General features: G+C 40.5%; 2 protein-coding genes across 4 annotated transcripts; one reads left to right on the top strand and one right to left on the bottom strand.

Annotated features, from left to right (window-relative positions):
• The first annotated feature begins 512 nt into the window (after positions 1-512).
• sybu (syntabulin (syntaxin-interacting)) lies at positions 513-12,503 on the top strand. 3 transcript variants are annotated; one of them, XM_044358237.1, is made up of 8 exons: positions 513-635; positions 4,643-4,689; positions 4,908-5,094; positions 5,664-5,810; positions 7,420-7,519; positions 7,693-7,845; positions 9,252-9,407; positions 10,605-12,503. In XM_044358237.1, the coding sequence occupies exons 2-8, from the start codon at positions 4,666-4,668 to the stop codon at positions 11,803-11,805; spliced, it is 1,968 nt and encodes a 655-aa protein (XP_044214172.1). In that variant the 5' UTR covers positions 513-635; positions 4,643-4,665; the 3' UTR covers positions 11,806-12,503. The 3 variants fall into 3 exon arrangements, with proteins under 3 accessions (XP_044214172.1, XP_044214171.1, XP_044214173.1); XM_044358236.1 differs by having other exon boundaries at positions 5,610-5,810; XM_044358238.1 differs by lacking the exons at positions 513-635; positions 4,643-4,689; positions 4,908-5,094; positions 5,664-5,810 and adding an exon at positions 6,383-6,509.
• Positions 12,504-14,981: 2,478 nt separating this feature from the next.
• ebag9 (estrogen receptor binding site associated antigen 9) lies at positions 14,982-21,578 on the bottom strand. The gene is made up of 7 exons (XM_044358239.1): positions 21,254-21,578; positions 20,639-20,733; positions 20,204-20,285; positions 19,856-20,020; positions 18,818-18,928; positions 16,894-16,985; positions 14,982-16,673 (listed from the first exon to the last, which is right to left on the bottom strand). Exons 2-7 carry the CDS (start codon positions 20,719-20,721, stop codon positions 16,556-16,558), a joined length of 651 nt encoding a protein of 216 aa, XP_044214174.1. The 5' UTR covers positions 20,722-20,733; positions 21,254-21,578; the 3' UTR covers positions 14,982-16,555.
• Between the last annotated feature and the right edge of the window lie 345 nt (positions 21,579-21,923).

Below are 21,923 nucleotides of genomic sequence, written 5' to 3'. Positions count from 1 at the left end.
GTGATGCGCCTTTCTGCTGGCATCGTTATAATGTGAATCAAGGAAATATTATATTCCACAAATACAGGCTGTTATGCATTCATGGATGAATAGGTATTCTAAATATAGCCTATAAAATGTGTTTTGGTGTTGAGAACATCCTTACACCAGGGACCTATCAGCATGTACATATGGATTATGTATTGGAGGACATGCCATGTGTTAAATGGCTCTCTTGGATGAAATACAGGATAGCATACATTTAAATTTATACCATACACTGACAGGGACTAAATTTAGCTACATCTTCATACCTGTGGTTTTCCAAAGATGTCAAACCCATAGGCTATGTATTATTCACCAGCCTCTCCGCAGCTTATGTTGCTATACGGCGGAGGGGAGTCAGCGCCTTACGCGTTATGTAACACACTTGGGATGGTAGTCATTAATGCGTGCACAGTCAGTGGTCTCGCTTCTTGTCCAATCATGTGTGTCCTCAGTCTGCACGCAGCTCTCCTCCACCCGACATCCAAACAGCAGAGCAGAGCAGAGCAGAGCGGAGGCTGCCACCGGCGGAGCACCAGCGGCGGAACGACCCTTTGTGCTTCACCATCTGACGCGCATCCTTCTGAGAAGACTCACCACCAAGCATCCAGGCAAGCGTTTCATTCATGTGACTTTCATGACAAATATTTTTCACAGCAATCCATGATTATGATTAGGTTAGAAAATGAAACTGTTCACAGGATGGGAGCAGGTGGGCAGAGGAGGAGCTGTTTACAAGTTCAGGAACGAGTCTTTATTTTCAATGATCCGAATGATATGAGTAATCTTACATATTTTTGGGTGGTGCTGCGTGAAATCTGGACATATTATGTTTGAAGTTGGATGTTTACATCACCGTTGGTTACATCCTAGCCTACTTCGCATGTCTTTATTCTAGAGGCATCCCCGCTCCTGAGAAAAACATACCTAACTGTGGGGGCGCCACATGGAACAAAAACAAAACCTGGTTGATTTATACAACATGATCAAATGTAAATGTAAAATAAATGTTTGAAGGAAATGTGGAGAGAGGTACTGTCATTGTCAGGGGACAATGAAAATCTCAAAAGCTTTCATGATACTCAATGAAAATGGCTCAGTAGCGACATGTGGAAAACAAAGGGAGGCATGTAAACAATGTCAACAGAGAGGAAAACAAGCAGGGCTTTCCTGATTGTATAGTGGCCTGAATTCTTAAAAAGAAATGGGTATTTTTTTTAACAATTTTAACAGCACCCTTAAGGTCCTACTGTATGTGAAACCATATACTATAATTATTCTAATACTTTCTATCATAGCAGTTATTCTATTGTACAGGCCTAATAAACATCTACTGTACTATCAGGAAATCATTTTAACAGTGTAGATATTGTTTCTAATATCATTTATGCTCCCAAAAATGATGCTGAAAGTCAAAGTGATGACTCAGTTATGACATCATGCAATGATGATGCAGTCTGTTTTAGGCTCAGTGCCCTTAAAATAAGTGTTACAGATGACGTGCTTCTTAAGAAAGACTGAAATCTTTCAGTTTTCAGAGAAGTATTATTTCCCCTTTGAGAGATAATGGAAGATGCAGCTTGGATATAAATAGTCAGTTAAGATAAAACCTTCCAGGAATGGCTAACAGTGACTTATAAGTTCATCATTGTGCATTAAACGTCATCATCACTGAAATGATACAACTTTACATCTCATTAACAATCACGTCAGCACAACAAATGGAGGGGTTATTATGGTGGGGTTATTATGAAAATGGAGTCAACAGCTCCATATTAGTCTATGTGCAAGATCAACATTAGAAAAACACATAGACTGGAGTGGATTAAAGGAATTATTATTCACGCCCACGCCATGCTGTTTTAGACCATCTGGATGAGGGAAATAGCTTGAGTGGAGGCTTAAAGAATTGTTTACCAGTCATGAGCTCATTCTATCAGCAGTTTGCTTCCCACCAGCAGCTTTTACCCTATCCATGCTAAGATGCTATGCTAAGATGAACCATGTCTCCCTTTCCCAGTGCATCTACTTTCTAAATCAGTTTGTCTGTTTGTCATGCTTAAGAGAGCTGAAAATCCTGTGCCTGCTACTTAGATAATGCTTAGCCTCTCACTCAGTAGGTAACCAATCAATGTTGTCTGGAGTCAAGCACATGATCCAGGTGGGGGAACCAAACTGGTTGCATAATGCTACTTTATGGGGTCTAGTTCAGGCAGGAAGTGGTCACAGTTGAGATGGGAAGAAAACAAATAATGTACAGGCAGCAGAGCATGCACGGGCAGGCGTCCGTGTCCAAACACCTCACAAGGTTCAGGTTACTCTAGCTGATACTACTGAGTGACCATCAGCAAAGGAAGACAGTCAGGAACTGGAGCAAATAATAATAAACAGAGACTTTTCTAAAACACTGAACGGTTCGGCTTAAGAATACAACAGTCGAGCTGATCTCTGTTTCTTCATTCTTCATGTTTTGATGACACCACCCTCCTGGGTTTCCCTCACATGGCTGCTTGTTGCTGCATGGATTAATAACCCTGCTGATGAAGGACATGGCTGCCAGTGGAGCCAAAACACCCAGCAGAATCGCTTCTCAATCATAAGCTAAAAACCACACCCTGTTTTTGAGTGAGCACTCCTTTCATCCTCTCTCCCCCAGCTCTAATTTCATCATCACTTTCAGGCTTATACTCTCATTCTTTCACTAATAGTTGCTTTTCTTTGTTTCAGATAAAGAAAATTTGACCTATTGCACTTCTTGCAAGAGAATCAGTTTATAAAAGCATATACTACAATCATATATTGGAATATACTGAATCATTTAAGTCAGTAGTTCTCAGTTAAGTACATGAGGATGCTCACTATGCTCACACACACACAGGCTCAAGGACAGAGTGTGCATTCAGAATGAGAAAAACACTCTCTACAGCTGAATAGAAACACTCCCGCATCACCTCGGCACACTCTAAATATTTTCACAGCTAAGAACGGCTTCTCAGGATGAGCAGCAGAAGCCTACACGTTGTGCAGATTTACACATAATTGGTCCCATCGTTCGTGCAGCGTTTTCCCTCGGTTGCTAAGACTGTTGCTAGGGCATGGCTGTGGCTGCTCTGCCCTGCACGCTGCCTAATCTGATTTTGCCGTGCCAGTCTGCCATGCAGCCAGGCAGCCGTGTGTTGCTACAGCACACGATGCTATGGATGTCTGTTGGAATGCAGAAACTGAAAAGTGAAACAGTGAGCAAAGAAGGCGTAGGCCACCTAGAACTCAAATCTATTTTTGAGTCTGACAGTATGAGGCGGAGTTTGATTCCCAAAGCTCTCTGCTCTATTTTTGCAATCCTCTCTGGTCCTCTGTGGTTTGAAGAAAAGAGGATTTTTGCAAGTCTGAGCTGCTCACACAGGGAATCTGGCTTATATTAGATCAAGTAGTGATATCATACTGTTGTCAGAAGGAGTGTTGTTGTTGATAGTTGCTGTGGGAGATGGATGATCAAGGTCTGACTGACATCTATCTCGTTGTGCCAGGCAAAATTTTAAAAAAGTACCATCTGGATGCGGCGAGGGAAGACAGGTTCAGGTTCATTGATGCGACAGCAGCACGCAGGCCTTGGGGTCAATTACATCATTCCTAATGCAAAAAAAAAGAAAAACATTTATGCACTTACGCAACTGACCCCCTTAGGCGACGCCGCTGTGAGGCAGCGTAATCAACAGGCAAGAGGAAGTGAAATGATTGTATGAAGTTCATTCAAGCATGAAGGAAATTCTGCATTATTCAGCTCTGAAGCATCAATAAAAAATGTTTTCCTCCTTGTTTAAATGTGGATGTACAGCATGAAAAAAAAGTTCAGCGTTAGAGACTTTGGTCTTTATATGAAACCATTTTTAAAGAGGATCACTCCATCATCTTTTATATATCACTGATAAAAGGATTTTGTAGTTTTTGGCACACCGCTCCACCGTTTTGGTAGAGGAGGATAATAAGGAGTGTAGTTTTGCTTGGATACCTCTCATCTATTTCTTTACTTCATCAGATTATCTTAATCTGGGATGATTTTGATGAAAAGTCTAAAAATGAAAAGAATATTACCCATCTTTCTTCATTATAGATGTATCTGTACAGACTCTAAACTCTCCACTCTTTTAAAATTATACAGAAGGCAGTTATTTTTCATAAACATGCTTTTGTCTTATCTCTTCAACTGTTTTTATCTCATTTTTACATCTCTTTTCATTGTGTGGCAGCTTTTGTTGTATGAATATAACCTTTTCTCTCATGTGATTGTAGGAATTTTATGAATTCAGAATCTTTTTTTAAAAAAAGGCACCTGCTGCACATTTATAGTTGTTATACACAAAAATTGGTTTCATAAGGTCATAAATTTAGTGTGCATGGGTCATGGCTGGCTCTGTGCTTGTTGTGCCATCTGTACCAGGCAGGATATGTGTGTGTGTGTGTGTGTGTGGGAGAGGGAGGGGGGATTTAGTGGCGTAACGGAGTTTAGACAGAGGGCCCTTGTTTGTGAAGGGTTTGAGCGCCACGTCAAACGCTGTTACATACACAGTCCACAGAAAAAATGACTCACCTGATCTTTCTCCTCTTTTCCGTTCATCAGGGGAAAACGCTACGTGAAGCACAATGGGACCGTTCCAGGAATATGAGGTGAGTCTTTTCCTTTTTTTTGCATATTGAACACTTTGCCAATATGAATCTTTCCCACATATGACCTGACTGACTGTGACCTTACAGTTATCGCCGTAAATCAAACAACCAACAATATGAATACAACTTAATCTTTTATGAATTAAAAAAAAAGTTGAAGCGGGTTTCCTCAGTACTACATCCATACCTTCAGCTCTGACAGATGTTGCTTTGAACAGGAAAAGAAGTCACCAGAGAAAGGAAGCCCCCGCAGCCGCATCCCGCGCTTGGTCCTCCATCCCTTCCGACCAAAAGACAAAGGATCCCCTCTGTCTGACTCTCCATTTTCAGAAGAGGAGGGCAAGGAGTGTGACATCAGCTCAGACCACTCCAAAAGGACCATCAGCACCAACAGCTTTTGCTCTGGTAAGAAGTTCAGCTCCAGTTTAAAGACAGCAGAGTTCATACTTTATATAAGAATACTAAAAGCACCATTTACAGGCTGTCAGGTGCAAGACTGTATTGCAATGCCCCCTTAAGAGTGATAAAAGACATTAAATATTTCAATTCCAGTTGTATTTCACATTCTATTTTAGCACAAAATGCAGGCTGGAACATCAAACAGCAAATTAATGTATATTTTATGTTCATCCAAATTGGCCTCCTTAACAAATAGAGGAAATGAAAACAACAGACTACACTGTAAAAAATGCCTGTGTGTGTGTGTGTGTGTGTGTGTGTGTTTTTGTACATCGTGTGTGTGTGAACCACCGCACAGCAACCACTTGTCAACTACTTTGCCATTGTGAAAGCTGTAGTGCTATCAGTCAAATAACACTCCAGCTGGACCTTGAGCTCTGGTTGACTGCTTGTGTTCGCTGCCTGCCTGCCCTGCGCCGCCTGTTCTTGGCTATTACTGTCTGTATGCCTGTTTACAATAGATGACACCGGCTGCCCCACTAGTCAGTCTGTGTCCCCCTCCAAAACCCCGTCAGGCTCAGAGCAGAGTGCCCACGGCTCACCGGTACTCCCCGAGCGCAAGACCAAAGTGAAGAGGGTGAGGGTGATGACCGAGTGGAGCGGCGAACCACGGAGCACACAGAGGCACAAGAGGGAGCTGAGGTCGGCCATGAAAGCCAGAGGTAAAGAAGAACGTAGAGATAGACATGAAAAGATGAAAAATATGTTGTTGTTTTTTTCACAATAAAATAATTCAGGGATTAAGCACAGTTTGAAATCATCTCTTTAGTCCCAGGCAATTATGATCTGATGCTACACTGTATGAAAAAATCTTGATTTGTGTGTCTTGATTGTTCATTAACTTTTTCACATGTATAGACTTTTATATAACACACTGTATACATATACTACTGCATGCCAGTGGTTCCCTAAAGACCAAAGTACAATAACTGTGTATTTGTCACGTCAGCAGCTAGCAGATTCCCTGGCATGTTGATTTGAATAAACACTGGCTGGGAAGCAGCTGCTTGCTAAAATAGAGAATAATCACTGGAGTGAATTTTCTCTTTTGTCTGTGCATCTGTGCTCTGTTAACACATATCAAAAACACTGAGTCCTTTCTTTTAATCTGTTCAAATCTGCCAGGACACAAAACTGCTCGATCATGAGTCAAAATGAGGAGGTAAGCTGATTGGATGAGGGAAAAAAAGGTTCAGGAGCTTAGCCAATTAGGCTGATTAGTGAGAGGTTACTATACTGATTGAATGAGCACAGACACTCATTTGACTCACCACATCACCAGTTTTGACCAGTTTTGTTTGTCACAGACATCACTTGGCACAGAAATATGGTTTTGTTTGATGGCAAGAGATGCTACTCAGGTACGGCTTTGAATATAATCTTTAATAATAGCAACATAATACTGTTGTCTGCTGAAGGTAATGAAGGTGTCTCAGGCATCAATATTGTGCTGAGGCTTCTGGTTTTAAGTGTCTGTCCCACAACATTTGAGCATGTTTGGATGTTACTGGCTGACTCTGGAGTTGCTGTGGCATTTGTAATAACTTAAATAGATCTATCTGTACGTCTTTTTTCTCTTCAAACTCACTTTAGTCGAACGAAGGGGACAGAATATGGGGAGTAGCCTGTCCAACTGCTGTTTTATGACAGTTGTATGTCTGTTTGAGATTGTGCTATCTGGTTGACTCTCCCCAACAAGCTGACTTTAAGGAAGTCCGGCTTACAGAGACTGGAACATGATAGTCCTGCTTAATGCTACACTTGATTGTAACAGTACAGGATGAGGCTGTTAGAGGATGTTTATTAAAGGAGAAGCTAAGATGAACAGACATGCAACACACAGGAAAACTGAACGTAAATGCCAAATCTATTTCCATGATAGCATAGAGTAAGAGTGTGTATTTATGTAGAGATTTGAGGTTTAAAGCGAGACTATGCAACTTTTTCTTTGGGGTAAAACCAATGAAATCTTTAGCTGTGACATGCTTAAATGTGGTGTTAACAGTAGCACAAGTAGAGAAGAATTATTAAGTCAGCAGAGTGACTCATATCTCAAGTTAGCTAACATAAGCCATTGGTCACACCAGACCAGGTACGGCTGTAGCTACAAAACCCCTGAGTGATTTTGAATTGAGCAAGAATGCATTTTATTTCTTATGAACTCAACTTTTCATTTAAATGGTAAGATTTTGTTATATCATCTTTCAAAACCGACATGGTCTTTGCTTTAAGTCTGCCAGGATGTTAACACGCTGGTTCGTCTCTGTGCAGGTAGTGAGGCAGACTTCAGCTCCTCTAGCAGCACAGGCAGCCTAAAGATCAGGGAGAGCCTCACTTCCAATTCAGCTGGGAAGAAAGCTCCTTCACGCAGGTATGAGGTTATATACATTTGTATCGTCAGTAATATCTATGAGAGTTAAAAAAACATGACTTTAAGCTAAACTACAGCTAAACGTAAAGTGTTTATCATGTATGTTTTCATTTTTCTCTACTTTTTTTTTGGAATTAACAAGTGATTTTGTATTTATTCTTTGTTCTGTCAAGTCGCAGCAGCCACATCAGATCGCTCCCAGTGTTCAAACCAGCCGGAAGCCCAACAGCCAACCGCGATGCAGAACTCTACGCTCCCTACAGGACTCCCCCCAGAGCTGCCTACTCGACCAACAGCAGCAGCTGCAACTCCAGCCCCACCTCCAGGTACCAAACATGCCTTTCATATGATGCATTATTAAAAATCACAGAAGGATTGTGGTTTTACAGCTTAATACTCTGTTCAGTTGTTACAACATTCTGATCATGTGTAGCATAGCCACACTTCTGCACTTGGATTCATCACAAAATTGAACTTTCTCTGTTTGAGGGCAAGTAGATTTTGGAGACTGAGAGATTTTTAGACCGTGGCTCAGGCGATGTGCAGTACAACGTTTAGTGTGTGGGTGGTTGGATTAAGATCAGACTTGTTTTATCTTTTCCTCTCTTGCAGCCGGCTGGGATTATATCGGTCATGATTTGGCTGTGGTTGAAATTAATGAGGACTCAATAACGCAAATGTCTGAATATGGCACACAGACAGTGACCCTACTGGCTGTAGCTGATGTGGAACTGGATTAGGGTGAATTCACCTTGGTTTGGAGGGGAGAACAGGGTCATAAATATTTCAGAGTAGCAGAATTGATATGTGAGCCGAGTAGCCTGAAACTCAAAAGGTGTTGGGACCACCATGTTTTTCTGGCTCCATGTTACTGGGAAGGTTTACTTAGGCTTTGTGTATGTTGGCAGCTTGGCCCTGCATAAGGCTTAACCTAAAAATCCTCTCTCAGCGTGAAAAAAAATGACATTCAACCCACCGCCCTTTGGTTTTTATGCAGTAGCAGAATCTGCCCTCATTTTATCTTGTTTTTACAGCTTCCATAGATTCATTGTAACCCTCCACTCTTGTCACTTTAAGACCTTCTCATCCTTCTGTCAGCTTTCCTCTGCCAGGCTAAGTGTCATGTGACATCTTTTCCTCTCGCATGCTACTTTCTCCAGGGCTGTTTCTATTTCTGGCAGGGATGCGGAGCACTCGCATCAAAGCCTCAAGTATCCCAGGTTGCTAGGATATTGTGCAAGTGGAAGCGAGGGGTTTGCATGCTGCTTTGCATACTGTCCAAATCCGCCCACTCATCCTCAACTGAAAAAACAAGAATCCTTTTATCAGCTCTCTTTGAGCATGATAAAACACTGATCATAGGACATACAGAGGGCATTTGAATGTTCATGTAATTAGCTCCTAGATCAGGGTTTTTACCATAAGGTGATTTCTTCCCTTGCCGACTGTGCTTGTATTTAGATAAACCAGCATTTTAGGGTTTTTTAAGTCTCTAGTCTGCACACCAGTAATCCTGTGTCAGACAGTAATTCCTGGCTTCACAGAGCATCTGTCCTGACAGTGCTCTCTCAGCCACACTAATTACCTTCTGCTGGGAGTGATTTTTACTTTAGAACATTAAACTGGTTTGTTTTCTGCTGCTGGCTTCAAAATGTCTAGTTGGAGAATGATGAATAGTGTTGGTTCTAGAGGGGTAAACTTTCACCAACATAATCATCTTTCTGCCCAACAGAAGAGCGAACCTGGGCCGCTACCACTCCTGTGGAGACAACCACGGCATCAGACCCCCGAACCCTGAGCAGTATCTCACACCTCTGCAGCAGAAGGAAGTTGCCATCAGACACCTGAAGACCAAACTGCTTGAATCTGAGACCAGAGCTCGTGACAGGTTAGTTAAGGTTTAGCAGCAGAGTAGATCCTGTGATTGTATCTGTAGCTTTTCATGGTTTTAAGGCAGGATGATAGTGGTCATATCAGGAGAAAATATAATACTGTAGTTGTGACGTAAATCCTACATTCAGCAGCTCTGCTCAACTGTTTAAAATCTCCTAAAGTGTGAATCCACTAGGAAATGACAGTTATGTAAGGTTAAAAAAAAACCCTGCATGATGCTGCTAGTTATATCTTGCAAGATATTTTCACTGTATAAGGCAATTTATTTGAATCCTATGCTTGCTGATTTGTCTGCTCTATTTTATCTTTAGAGGAATGTTAGGCTCATGCTTATTCGTTTTCTTGCTGAGGTTTGGATGAGAAGATTGACACCACTTCCATGTGTCATATGATGCTACAGCTGGTTAGCTTAGTTTAACCAAAGATTGGAAATGGGGACACAGCTAGCCTGGCTGTGTTAAAAATGAACTAAATCTGCCTACCAGCACCTCTAGAGCTCAATAAATAACACATTATATATTGTTTGCTTTATCCATACAAACTAAAACCATATAAAATTGCAATTTTACACAGTGTTGTGTGCCAAACAATTTCTGGGCCGGGTGCAGAGACTTCCTAGACTGTCGTCCATAAACTGCAGGAACAAGTATGGCACCTGGTCCAACAACATTTTGCAATTTGTAAGATACAGATTATTTATTTATTTAAGATTATTTTTGGGGAAATTTTGCCTTTTATTGGATAGTGGGCAGCAAAGAGTCAGACAGGGACAAGGGGAGACAGAGATGAGTATGACATGCAACAAGGGTCCCTGGCTAGAATCAAATCAGGGACGTTGTGGTTATGTGGCATTCCACTTCTTCTCATAACCTTGATGGCTTTGCACTCACTGCAGCCTGCAGGGTCCCTCCTGCCATTCTGCTTGTATCATTTTGATGGGTCAATTCACAGCTGGAGGTGAATATGTCTAGCCTCGTTCTCATAGTCATTAATGGGGAGCAAAATCTGGTCTGACCGCACCTTTTAGTATGAGTATGGTCAGACCAGTACAAGTAGGCTAACTGAATGCTGGCTGTAGCTATATTTAACATAGATTTAAAAAAAATCTTTGTTTCAATCTTCCAGCTCTCAGCTAGAAAGTGAATAAGCTTGCTTATAGTAACTGTGGACATCTTCTTTACTCTTTTATCAGAGAGACTGAGATCGAGGAGCTTAAGGGCCAGCTCAGCAGGATGAGAGAGGACTGGATAGAAGAGGAGTGTCACCGAGTGGAGGCTCAGTTGTCCCTCAAAGAGGCTCGCAAGGAGATCAAACAGTTGCGTCAGGTGGTGGAAACCATGAAGAGCAGCCTGATGGAGAAGGATAAGGGAATACAGAAGTACTTCATTGACATAAACATCCAAAACAGGAAGTTGGAGTCCCTGCTGCAAAGCATGGAGCTCGCTCAGAGTGGCGCCAACCTCCAAGACGAAAACACCTTGGACTTCATCTGTGACAGCCCAGACAGCGGTGGGAAAAAGATGGTCGGGGAAGAAGAGGGTGGGATTGAGTTAGGAGACCAAGGGGCAGAGGCGATGGCGGACAGCGGGCTGCTGGTGAACGATGAGATGGCCAACAGAGCTGACATTTTGGAGCAAGTCTTAATGTCAACAGCGGTGGATTTCAGTCAGGACTCTAGTGGCAAGCTGAGGGCCGGTGCAGAGTCTGGGCCTGGGGTGTCTGCACTGTCAGAAGAGGGACAGTTAATTGATAATTCTATTGCGTCTCCACCAGCTCTACCAAATACGAGTTCCACCACTGTCACCATCTCCTCAAGTACACCCTCCCAGCAGATCACAGAAGAAAAAGGGGTCCAGACCGACCTGATGCCCATGTCTCCGGACCTGCAGGCTCTGCTCCTCCAGTTGCTAAAGTTCCACGGGGCAACAGTGGGCGAGCCAGCTCTATCAGCCTCCAGCACTCTTCTGGGCCTCCCAAACCTGCCCACCTCCACTTCCACCACTGCCATTATGCCCAACTCGACACCTACGTTACCAAGCATGCCCAGCCCTGCTCCCCCTGAGAGCCCAGACACCTCTACCGATTCTGGCACGTGCTGCTCGGAGCCTGCAGAGACTCGACGGTTCATGGAGGAGCTGGACTTCAGTGTCGCTGAGGAGGAACCTTCTCTGTCGCCGGGATTGGGTGTGGTCAGCAAGCGTTACTGGAGCAACAGCTTCCTGGTGGATCTGGTTGCAGTAGCAGCTCCTGTGTTACCCACGGTGGCTTGGCTGTACTCGCAGCACGGCGTGGATGGCAGCGCTCCAGTATACAACATTGCTGCTCTTATCAGGGGCTGTTGCATCATGGGATTGCACTCTCTTCGTCACGTCGCTCACAGGCCAGATGCGTAATGGCTTCCAACCCGCATGCACATGCCTAACCTTGAACTTAGAGCACTTAAGCTTTTTTTTTTTTCTTTTTTTTCAAGAGTATTTGTGAGATTTGTTTTTGTTAAACACTTGATGATATCAATGCAGTTATTTTGTTTCTAACACTTTCTTTGCACTGTACAGTTACCATGAGTTGAAGCAAAATGGTGACATGAAAGGGATTATTTATAATGGGGTTTATTTATGTATTTATTTCTCATTTACATCATTTACATGTCTAAGCTGATCATCTGGGTAGATGGTTATGTGTTATCATTGTCCTGTGCTGTCCCTAGTTGTTCTTGTGTTTAAGAAAAAAAAAAAAAGTTCTTCATGTTGGAATGAGATTTTTAAAAGACGAAAGATTGAATGTTGGTTCAGATTGACAGGTTCTGAAATTTCAACTGTTTTTTGAGTTATTGTTCAAAAAGAAACCTTAAACCTTCAGCCAAAGTTTAATGTGAATTCACCGTTACGTTTTGTGAAAAAGTACATATATTTTTCTTTTCCTCCCTGGGAGTAGAGCTTTATTCGGTACAGCCTGTGTATTGTTCATAAAAATAAGTTGACGCTTCAAAGCAACTGACACTTGTTATGTGCCTGAGCTATGTGCAATACTGGTGGTTTACATCAAATGTCCTTGTATCTTTATTATTAAAGCATGATAAATTCTGGCCACATGTTTGGATTCCTGACATTTTTTGATCTGACAAGTTTGTCATGCCAGCACAATCGTTACAGTTTGACTTATGTAAGAGGCCTGTACGAAATGTTGGGGAAGATTGGAGGTGCAAGATGTTCACATAAATATATAAAAAGGAAAATATCTAGTCTGGACCAGTGCACAGCTAACCAGTGTTCTCATGATGGCTCATCTTACGTAAAAGCTTTCTCAGCCCGTGTGTTCAGATGTCCCTTGGGTTATGGAGCTAACGATGTAAAGTGCATTAGATCCACTTTACTGGGATCTCTGAAGCTGTAAAATGCTGTCTGCCCTTACAACAATAAAACTGGGTCAGCGCAAGAGCAGCTGTATGTCTGTCTATCCTCACTTTGTTTTTTTTGTTTTTTCAGTCATGACATAACACCTACCCATATCTACTGAAAAAAACTGATTAGGTTTAAATAAACTTATAACACTTGTGTTCACTGATGACTCCATTTCCACATTCCACCATATGGTGATGTATCTTAAATTGCATAACCATGACCTCTTGGTTCATAAAGCATTAACAGACTGAGTCATCAGATGCTGTAATCCCCACACTAGTCTGTGGATGCTTGATTAAAATGAGTGGGAAGCAGCGGTTGTAAAACTGGATGTACTGTAAACAAAACAGTTCAAGACATACCAGCCTTATAAAAATTAATGTATATGATTCTAAAAACCTTTCAGGACAATTGTTCACTTATAGCATCTTCTCTCTCTGAACAGTGATGATGTGCATTTTCCATTTTTGAAAGTGGGTCAATCTCTGAGAGGGTTTGGCAGGCAGTGTCCTCAGATAGATGGAAGTAACGTCATTATGACGGGGGTCGGATGAGTGATGACAAATGTCTGTCAATATAGGTTAAGGCGCACTGTGGCAATTTACTATTGCACTTCCATAAAGTTTGGGGAGTTGTCTGTTTCTGATGTTTTGGAGTATATCAGGCCTAATTAGGACTCTCCCTGCCTGCTTAAGGCCCACATTTTTCAGACTCCACACTCCCACTTTATAACCTTTTTAGCCATGCTGGCAGTGTTTTGGTCCATTTTGGTTCAGACCGATTCTCAGCAACTACTGAGTAAATTGCCATGAAATTGTGTACAGGCGTTAATTGTCCCCAGAGGATGAGTCACACTGACATTGGTGATCCTCTGACTTTTCCACCATACCAAAATGATAATAATTGTGGTTTTTAGTCAGATGTCTTGACAATTACTGATGGATTGCCATGACATTTGGTGCCCATACTGCAGAGGATAAATCCTAAAACTCCCTCACTTTTCACTTTCATCATGTCAAAATTGATTAAAGACTTTTGGTTTCTGACCAAGTATTTTCAAAACTACTTCAGGCTTTAGAAAGCTCCTCCAGAGCCACAGAAGACATTACACAACTGTTTTCACAGGATGAGTAGTACTCTCCATGAACAATTAATATTGTGTATTAAATCTGGCCCTTTAAAAGGTTAACTTTTAGTAGGCATTACACATACTGTTGTGATATTAAAAAGCACAAATCTATATGTTGCACACATAGCAGATCTGGGTCATCATGTAATAATACAAATTTGTAATGATATCTCCACCACAATATATTCAGGTAGCAAACTCATGACAAAAGCTGACAATGACAAAAACAGATTTGGGTCTCATCTAATGGCTTTGAATATATAACTTACACTGAAGTCCTACAAGAATTACTGATACTAGGTGAGTCCAGATCCTTCTAGTGCTGTTTCACGTAGTTGCAAGGTTCCTGTAATAATTACACATAGATCTGTCAAACCAAACAGGCACATCCTACATAGCAATATTAATAATTTAAAAAGATCCGGACTCAAAACCCCAGCTCCAATTTTAATCCAGCCAGACTGTTTAAGATCCCTCTCTAATAAGATATTTGTTTTAAATGATTTTATCTCTTCTGCTGATTTAGATTTTATGTTTTTAAACAAAATCCTGGTTACAATCTAGTGATCACAGTTAGTTTGCTGAATTGTACCCTCCAGATTATGACTGTTTTAGCCAACCTGAGCTGCCTGGGTATTTTACATGATTTTACTTGTTTTCAATTTTATGTTTATTAAATTTTAATTTTGTGTTTGTGTTTTTTAAACAGCTTTTAGTTCGTTGTACTCTCTGTTTTAAATATGTTGTTTTTATTGTAATGCACTTTGTAACCGTGTTTTGAAATGTGCTATATAAATAAAGTTCATTCTTATTATTAAAAGTTATTCGCCTCTAGCGGTATGAATCAAATCACTTTATTAAAAACCTGTGTAGGACTACAGCAGGTATACAGTCGGCCAACTTTCTGGATTGAGTTTGTGAACTCCTTCAATGTAAGTCCTCCTTTGTGCTCAACCATGACAATTACAAGAAATCTTATTGTACATATCAATGAGAAAAACAAGGGTCCTCCATGATTCATTTTTGGATAAATCAAATGTGCAAAATGAAAACAAACTTTAATGACATAAAATAACGACATGCGGCCTTTCTCAATGAAAGAAGTTGGGTGAAGAGCATTTCCAAAGAAAACACAAATCCTCAGAGACAGTTTGCTGAATTCCCTTAAGATAAGCACCTGTTTTCATTTAAACCTGATCATGCACTGTCACTTTATCATTTGACAGAATAATCAACTCTGAGCATCAATAAATCATTTGATAGATAACATCAAACTCAGCATTTCCTTTAAAGCATAACATTGCTTGCAAAGCTTTTCTAATGGTAACATTCACTACAGAAATTTGCTTACCTCAACCTCCCTTCAAGCCGTTTATCTCAAGTCCAAAGACATCCACAGACCACAGATATACTGCATCATGTCTGCATATTTCAGATGATAAAGGCTTTCTCCACCTGCCAATGTTACCATGACAACAACTTGCCAACTGACATTAGTACCAAATTTTCCAACACTGACCGGTTATTTCATTACAATAATGCATAACAGGATGCTCAATCAAAGCCATTGACTTAAACAATTATCCTCACATTTTCTGATGCAAAAGGAAGCAAAAATTTGTTTTTATCTTCTTATCAGCTAAGATAACTGGTCTGAGATTACACTGCGATGGAGATGCATGTTTTATAAAGATGGCGTCCAAGCAGTGACTGTATCAACTATTTAAGAGCAAAGAAATATTCCCTCCCCCTTAAAAAAAAAAAAAAAAAAAAATCACTGTAGTGATCACTGGATATTTTTCCTCAATATCAATGCTGACAAAGGAGGAGAATGACTGACAGATCAGTAGCTATGAGATTACCATAGGAACCCACAGCTAGCAGTTACAGTTGGGCTAGATTCTAGTCTATGGTCCTTTGGGCCATTTATCCATATTTCATTTTAATGCAGATTTCCAGTGTAAAAGGGCTGCACAGCACAAGGAGATGACGTGAACTATCAAGCAACATTCATTAGAAAAAAAGCAGGTTCCAGACAATGAAAGACATAAATATAAAAACACAATAATCAAGCAAACCAAGGGATGTCACTGGTAAACAGTGATGCTTTAAATTAATTACACTCCTTTGTCCTTTGAGGTTATAAATAAGACAAAGAGAAGGAATTGTACTCCCTGTTTGAGTTTCAAAAGGTAGTACAGGTACCAGGGAAAACTGAAATAGAATATTTCCCTGTGCTACCTAACAGAATGAATCAGAATCTAAATGGTGCTGTCTAATAGTGTATCTCACTTTTAGTCTAACCTAAGATAAACTGGATTGTAGAAATGCTACTCTCTCGAAGACCAAAATGACCTTGCCACATGAACAGTGAGAACACCAGGTGTGGTATCTGCCCTCAAGAATGATGCATTTTACACTGCCGCAGCTGGAAAACAGACTAAAATGGCTGCTGGTGGAAACAGGGTGGAGAAGGAGGACAGTTTGCTAACAGATAAGTAGTGTAGGGTGATAATCCTGGTTGGTTTGAAGACTTTAAAGATAGACTAATGATTGATTCAGTGTCTTTCCCCCCCTCATCCCTCCGGCTCAAAACTGAGCATTTCTAAAATGTTACGAGAGCTTGACGGCAATCTTTTGCTCCTTCTTCATCATCCTCTGAGCGTCTTTCTCCATCTTCTTCCTCTGCTGCTCCATGGATCGCTTTTCTCTCTCAGCCATCTTCTGTTGTCTGTTAAATCACAGCAAAACAAACATGCAGTTGAGCGCTATGTCATTACAGTGCACATCAACAGAAGCTGGGTCAGCTGAGAGTGGGGGGAAAAACAACATCTTGTTCCTTGTTCCTACATGTTGTAATAATGGCGTACACTGCCACCTGCTGGCCACTGAGTGAATCTACACTTCTCTATCTACTGCATATAGGCACACATGCATTCCTGACATATTACCTGAGCACCTCCTCTGCCTCCCAGGCAGCATCAGACTCATCTTCCCAGGCGTTTGTGTCCTCTTGCCAGTTGTCCATTTCTCCCAGCTCAGCCTGTACAAAATGAATAAAACTATAGCCATGAAGATTCTAGTATAAATACAAGAGATAGAATTCCTGAATTAGACCAAAAAGCAAGCAAACTAAATATTTTACACCAAGACTTTAACAACGCAATCGTTTTGGCTCTCTTGTCTAGCTGCCATGCTTCAGGGAGACTGGACAGATTTTTTTTATTTTTTATACAAAAGACAGACTGTATGTAAGAGATTGCACTTTCCACACTGTTGTATTCCTACTAGTTATAGTTTCATATTCTAGTTTAGTTAACTGCACCGACGCCACAATCTGCGGTCCAAACACCACAGGGAGAGAGAGAGGTTTGGTTTGAAATTACCTGTAAAATTGTACACTTTAAAAAGGTATACTATACAGGATTTGTCAGTTGTAAATACAATTTGTATTTGTAAATACAATATTCAAAGTTGGACTCTCCTCCCCGGCTCAACGACACCAGAGTGAGATGAGAGCATGAGAGAGAGAGAGAGAGAAGCAGCAGTGGTCAAGCAAGCTAGAGAGTGAATGAAGAGAGGGAGTGGCGGCAGAAAAAACAAAAGCCGTGAATCAGATAAATAAAACGTTATTTTCTCATTTTTCCAGCGGTTATGTTCTAAAGCACAAATATTAACACGACCACACCTCCCCACAACCCTGTGGGAAGGTGCCCCGTTGCTGGATTTGGTGTGAATGCAGAGCTTCATCCTGTCCGCTGTGGCCTCTCTGCTCTGCGTGTGTGCAGCTCAGCCCCGCCCTCGGTCAGGCAGATACACAGACCTGACGCTTTTTATACATCCGTGACACAGACACAGAAAGCAGAGCGGAGCAGAGGAGAGAGACGGAGACAGCGATGTAACCTGGTCGCTACGATACGAGTCCCAACCTCACACCCTGCTCACTGTTATTGGCTGAAAGTGACACACCCACTGCCCAAAATTTGACACCCAGAAATGTCACATATATACAGCAAAATAATAAAAAAAAGTAAGCAAATACAAGCAGAGGGCAGAGTCTCTGCAGATAAATACACTTCTAGTGGGTCATAAGTGATGATTAAGAGGGATTATTTTTGTATGAATCTATACATTGTTTTTTTGTTTTTTTAGGAAAATCCTGCATAGTATACCTTTAAGAGATCATTGCAAAATGAAAGAGCTCCTCCAGACATGTTTTAAGAGATTTTTATTAATAATTGGTTCTTTTTTCCACAAAAGTTCAATTACCTAGTTAAAAAAAACTAATCAAATTCATTCTGTCTCATTCCTCACTGAATCATTCAGTATCTATGAATATGCAAATATTTTTCAATTCAAAGGTTTAACTGCTAGACACACAATAACTCCTACTTTACTGAAAAGTTCATCTCAGTGTATTTATTTATTTTTTTCAGGCATTTGCCTTTATTGAAAAGCTGATAGTATAGAGGCAGACAGGAAACAAGGTGAAAGAGAGAGAGAGGTGTGTGAAGATCTGTGGCGGGAATCAAACCATGAATGTTCCAGTTATGTGATATTCACCAGATACCAAGGCACTCCTTGATTCTCAGTGAATGTGTAAGTTTCACACTGGACAACTGTTAAAATTTAAGGCAAGCACAGATGAATGAGCAAACAGTCATCTAGTGTCAAACTGCATATACATCATTCTGTACAGTGAAGCCCTCATCCAACTGAAGGGATAACTTATAAATGTAATTTCTGGGCTTCATTTGTGATCAGATTTTTTTTTCATGTACTTACACTTAACTGCATTTAAGTTTATACTATTCTATGATAACACCTCTGCTTAGTCCTACCTGAAGCTTCAGAAGAAATAAAATCGTAACTCACTGAGGGAGCGCTGAAGGTCATCATATCCTGAGAGGCTGCCAGTCTGCTGGAGAAACCTGCTGAGCCATCAGGCACCAAGTAGTTCAAGGGCTCCCTTTTCTTCAGCACTATCTGCAAACCAGAGAGAAAGGAGGTATGACATAAACTAACACACTTCGTTATTCATTACCGACAGATTACAACCCCATTACAGGCAGAGACAGATTTAGTCATTTTTATATTCCAATTGGACGCAATTCAAGCAAATTAGAATATAATAATTACATATGTTCATTCTTTTGTGCGTTATATCATGTTGATGTGCATTCCCATTTTACATTCAACACCTTATAAACCTTTCATGTAAACTATTACCAGGAAAGACAAGCAAATGGTGAAGACAGGAGCGTTCCAATCAGTCAGCTGATATTCCCACTGACCTTTTATTTATTCTTCTAACCTGATATTTCAATCAAGGTTTGATAAACAGAAGAAGTGCGATTGGTCACAACCATCAGATTGTATAATTTATCATTGCAGGAAAACTGTAATTTACCATTTACTTGTTTATTGATAGTATTTAAAGGAATGCTCCAATGTTTTGATATATTCACTTATTTTTTTTGTCTGTCCAATATGGTAATAGATTTAAGAAGTGTACTATCTAGCTTTGCACACTGGAAGCAGGGGGGCATACTGGAGATTGCGTAGGTCTGTAAAAGATGCCTTCCAGCAACTCCAAAACTTATTAACATTCCATTAATATGTATCTGTAAACTCTTAAGTGTCGAAATAGAAAACGAAACACCTACTTGAAAAAAATGTACTCAGGAAATTTAGTGTTGTCAATTTTGCATTTGCATGATAATACTAGTGGAGCTGGAACTAACAATTATTTTCATTATTAATTAACCTGCTGATTATTTTCTTGATTAATTAATCAAATCATCAGGAAACTGTGAAAATGTGTCTTTTTTTATCTGACCAACAAAAATATTCAATTTTCTATAATGTAAGACAAGGAAAGGCAGCAAATTGCTGCAATGTCTGTGGACATACCTTCTGTGTTTTCCTGATGGTTGGAGTCATGTCTTTGAAGTAGTCCGGCTCTTCATCATCATTGTTGGGCGCAGGGGAAACGTTTCCGTTGCCACCCTCAATCTTAATACTTGTAGGAGCCTCTTCATCCCAAGAGCTCCATTCTTCAATCTCTGGCTGTGCAGACTAAAACGTTAAAGAAATATAGAAAAATCTATCATAAGACAAAGTGAAGAGCAGCAGTCTGTTTAGTATTTATCTCTACAAGCAAACACGTAAATATCTCTGCCACAGCAGCTACTACACTAGAACACACAGAAAGAGGACTTACAGTACTGGACAGCTGCTGTCAAATGATAAAACACTGACCTGTTTTGGTACCGATGATGAAAAATCCACCGTTGTTGGGAGAGTTATTTGATCACCACTGAGCTTGCGGCCCCTCCCACTCCTGTAAAATAATACAATAAAATAAAAAAAGTGTAAAGAGATTGTTCCACCAACCAAGATTAAAAACTCTACCAATTTTATTTTGTTTTTGCATTACAGATGCATGCTTATTAAAAGTTGAGGGCCTATCGCTAGATTCAGTGATAAATTGGCCTACTTGTGATCCACCACGCAATGGTCTGTTTCATAATACATCTATTTTTTTTTTTGGACATGTTTATCTTTACCAGTAAGCAAATTACTGTTGCACTGACAACATTATAACTGGAGTTTGTGTCATCTCCACAGAACAGAACAGCATTCATCTGGGCTACTGTACATTATTATATTAGTTCAGTTTTCAGTTACGCTCACCTGCATATCAACCTTTTAAAGAAAGAAAGCAAATTGGCTAGACATGTGCAGATCTTGAAAAGACGGAACTGAGTGATGGCCATGATGAAATTGAGCTGAAAGGAGGAAGAAAAGAGAAAATATTAGCATTTCAGTTTACAATGTGTATTGTTCTGCTCCAAACCACCAGGGTGTGTGGTGAAGAAAATCTCCAACTCTCCAGTACGACAACATTTTAGCAGGGTAACATGCAATCAGGGAATAATTGGCCTGAAGTCATTACTTAAAGAAGGAAATACTAACAACCAGTCAGTCGTGTCAATCCGCATCTTTTCCACGGACAGCAATGACAACAACCCCTTTTTATAATGTTATCATGCTTGTAGGTGAAATCGTGCGATTACCAAGCACACTGTATGCGGAAATAACCAATTACAACAAAGAAAAACACCAATACATGCAATAATACTAACATATTTTACCTGTGTAACGTACTATTCTCTGCATACAACAAACTACCGTGCTCGGGCTGACGGTAGTCGTTGTCCTGTCAACGTTTTAGCAGACACACCGCCGCTATATTCAGTTTACATTGGGTTTTTATATACGCTAGCAACTATACATATATACACTCACCTTGCTTGATGTCAGTACACAGTTTGCAGAGCAGCTGCTTTCCTCTTATGTGTCAAAAGAGACAAGTGCATTTACCTGCTAACCTTTGCTTGCTAGCTTAGCCGACAGAAAAACATGATATTCCTCAATCCTTCAATTGTCTAAGTGACACGACAAATTGGCGGTAGCAAATAATGTCACTGTCATGTCATAACCATGTATGTAACAGCTGCACAGCCCGATGTGTGTTTCATGACCAAACTCTTAAATTTGTGTCGTCGCTCATCTCTGTCCCACGGCTGCCATCTTTGAGCTGGGAGGAACAGCGTGGTCCTGCCGCATTCACGGGCTCATACAGTGTGGGAGATACGGGCTTCGTTATCAGAATCAGATTCAGAATCATATTTATTGGTCAAGTATGTTTACACATACAAGGAATTTGACTCCGGTTTAGTGGCTCTCAATGTACTTGCACAGAATAACAACACAACAATCTTGAGAAATTAACACCAGGAATGACTATATACAGATGAAACCGTTTCTGTGAACTGTGAACAGGATATATACTACATTATAGTATATATTATTGTACATATAGTAGTTGGTAATGTACAGTATATACAGCCTGTTCAGATATACAGTAGAGAGTGAAATGTATTCCACATTTTGTATTTTAGACTGAAATAAATAA

This window comes from Thunnus albacares, chromosome 8 (assembly GCF_914725855.1).
Source record: "Thunnus albacares chromosome 8, fThuAlb1.1, whole genome shotgun sequence".
NCBI lineage: Eukaryota > Metazoa > Chordata > Actinopteri > Scombriformes > Scombridae > Thunnus > Thunnus albacares.
This window is presented reverse-complemented; position numbering and strand designations above follow the sequence as displayed.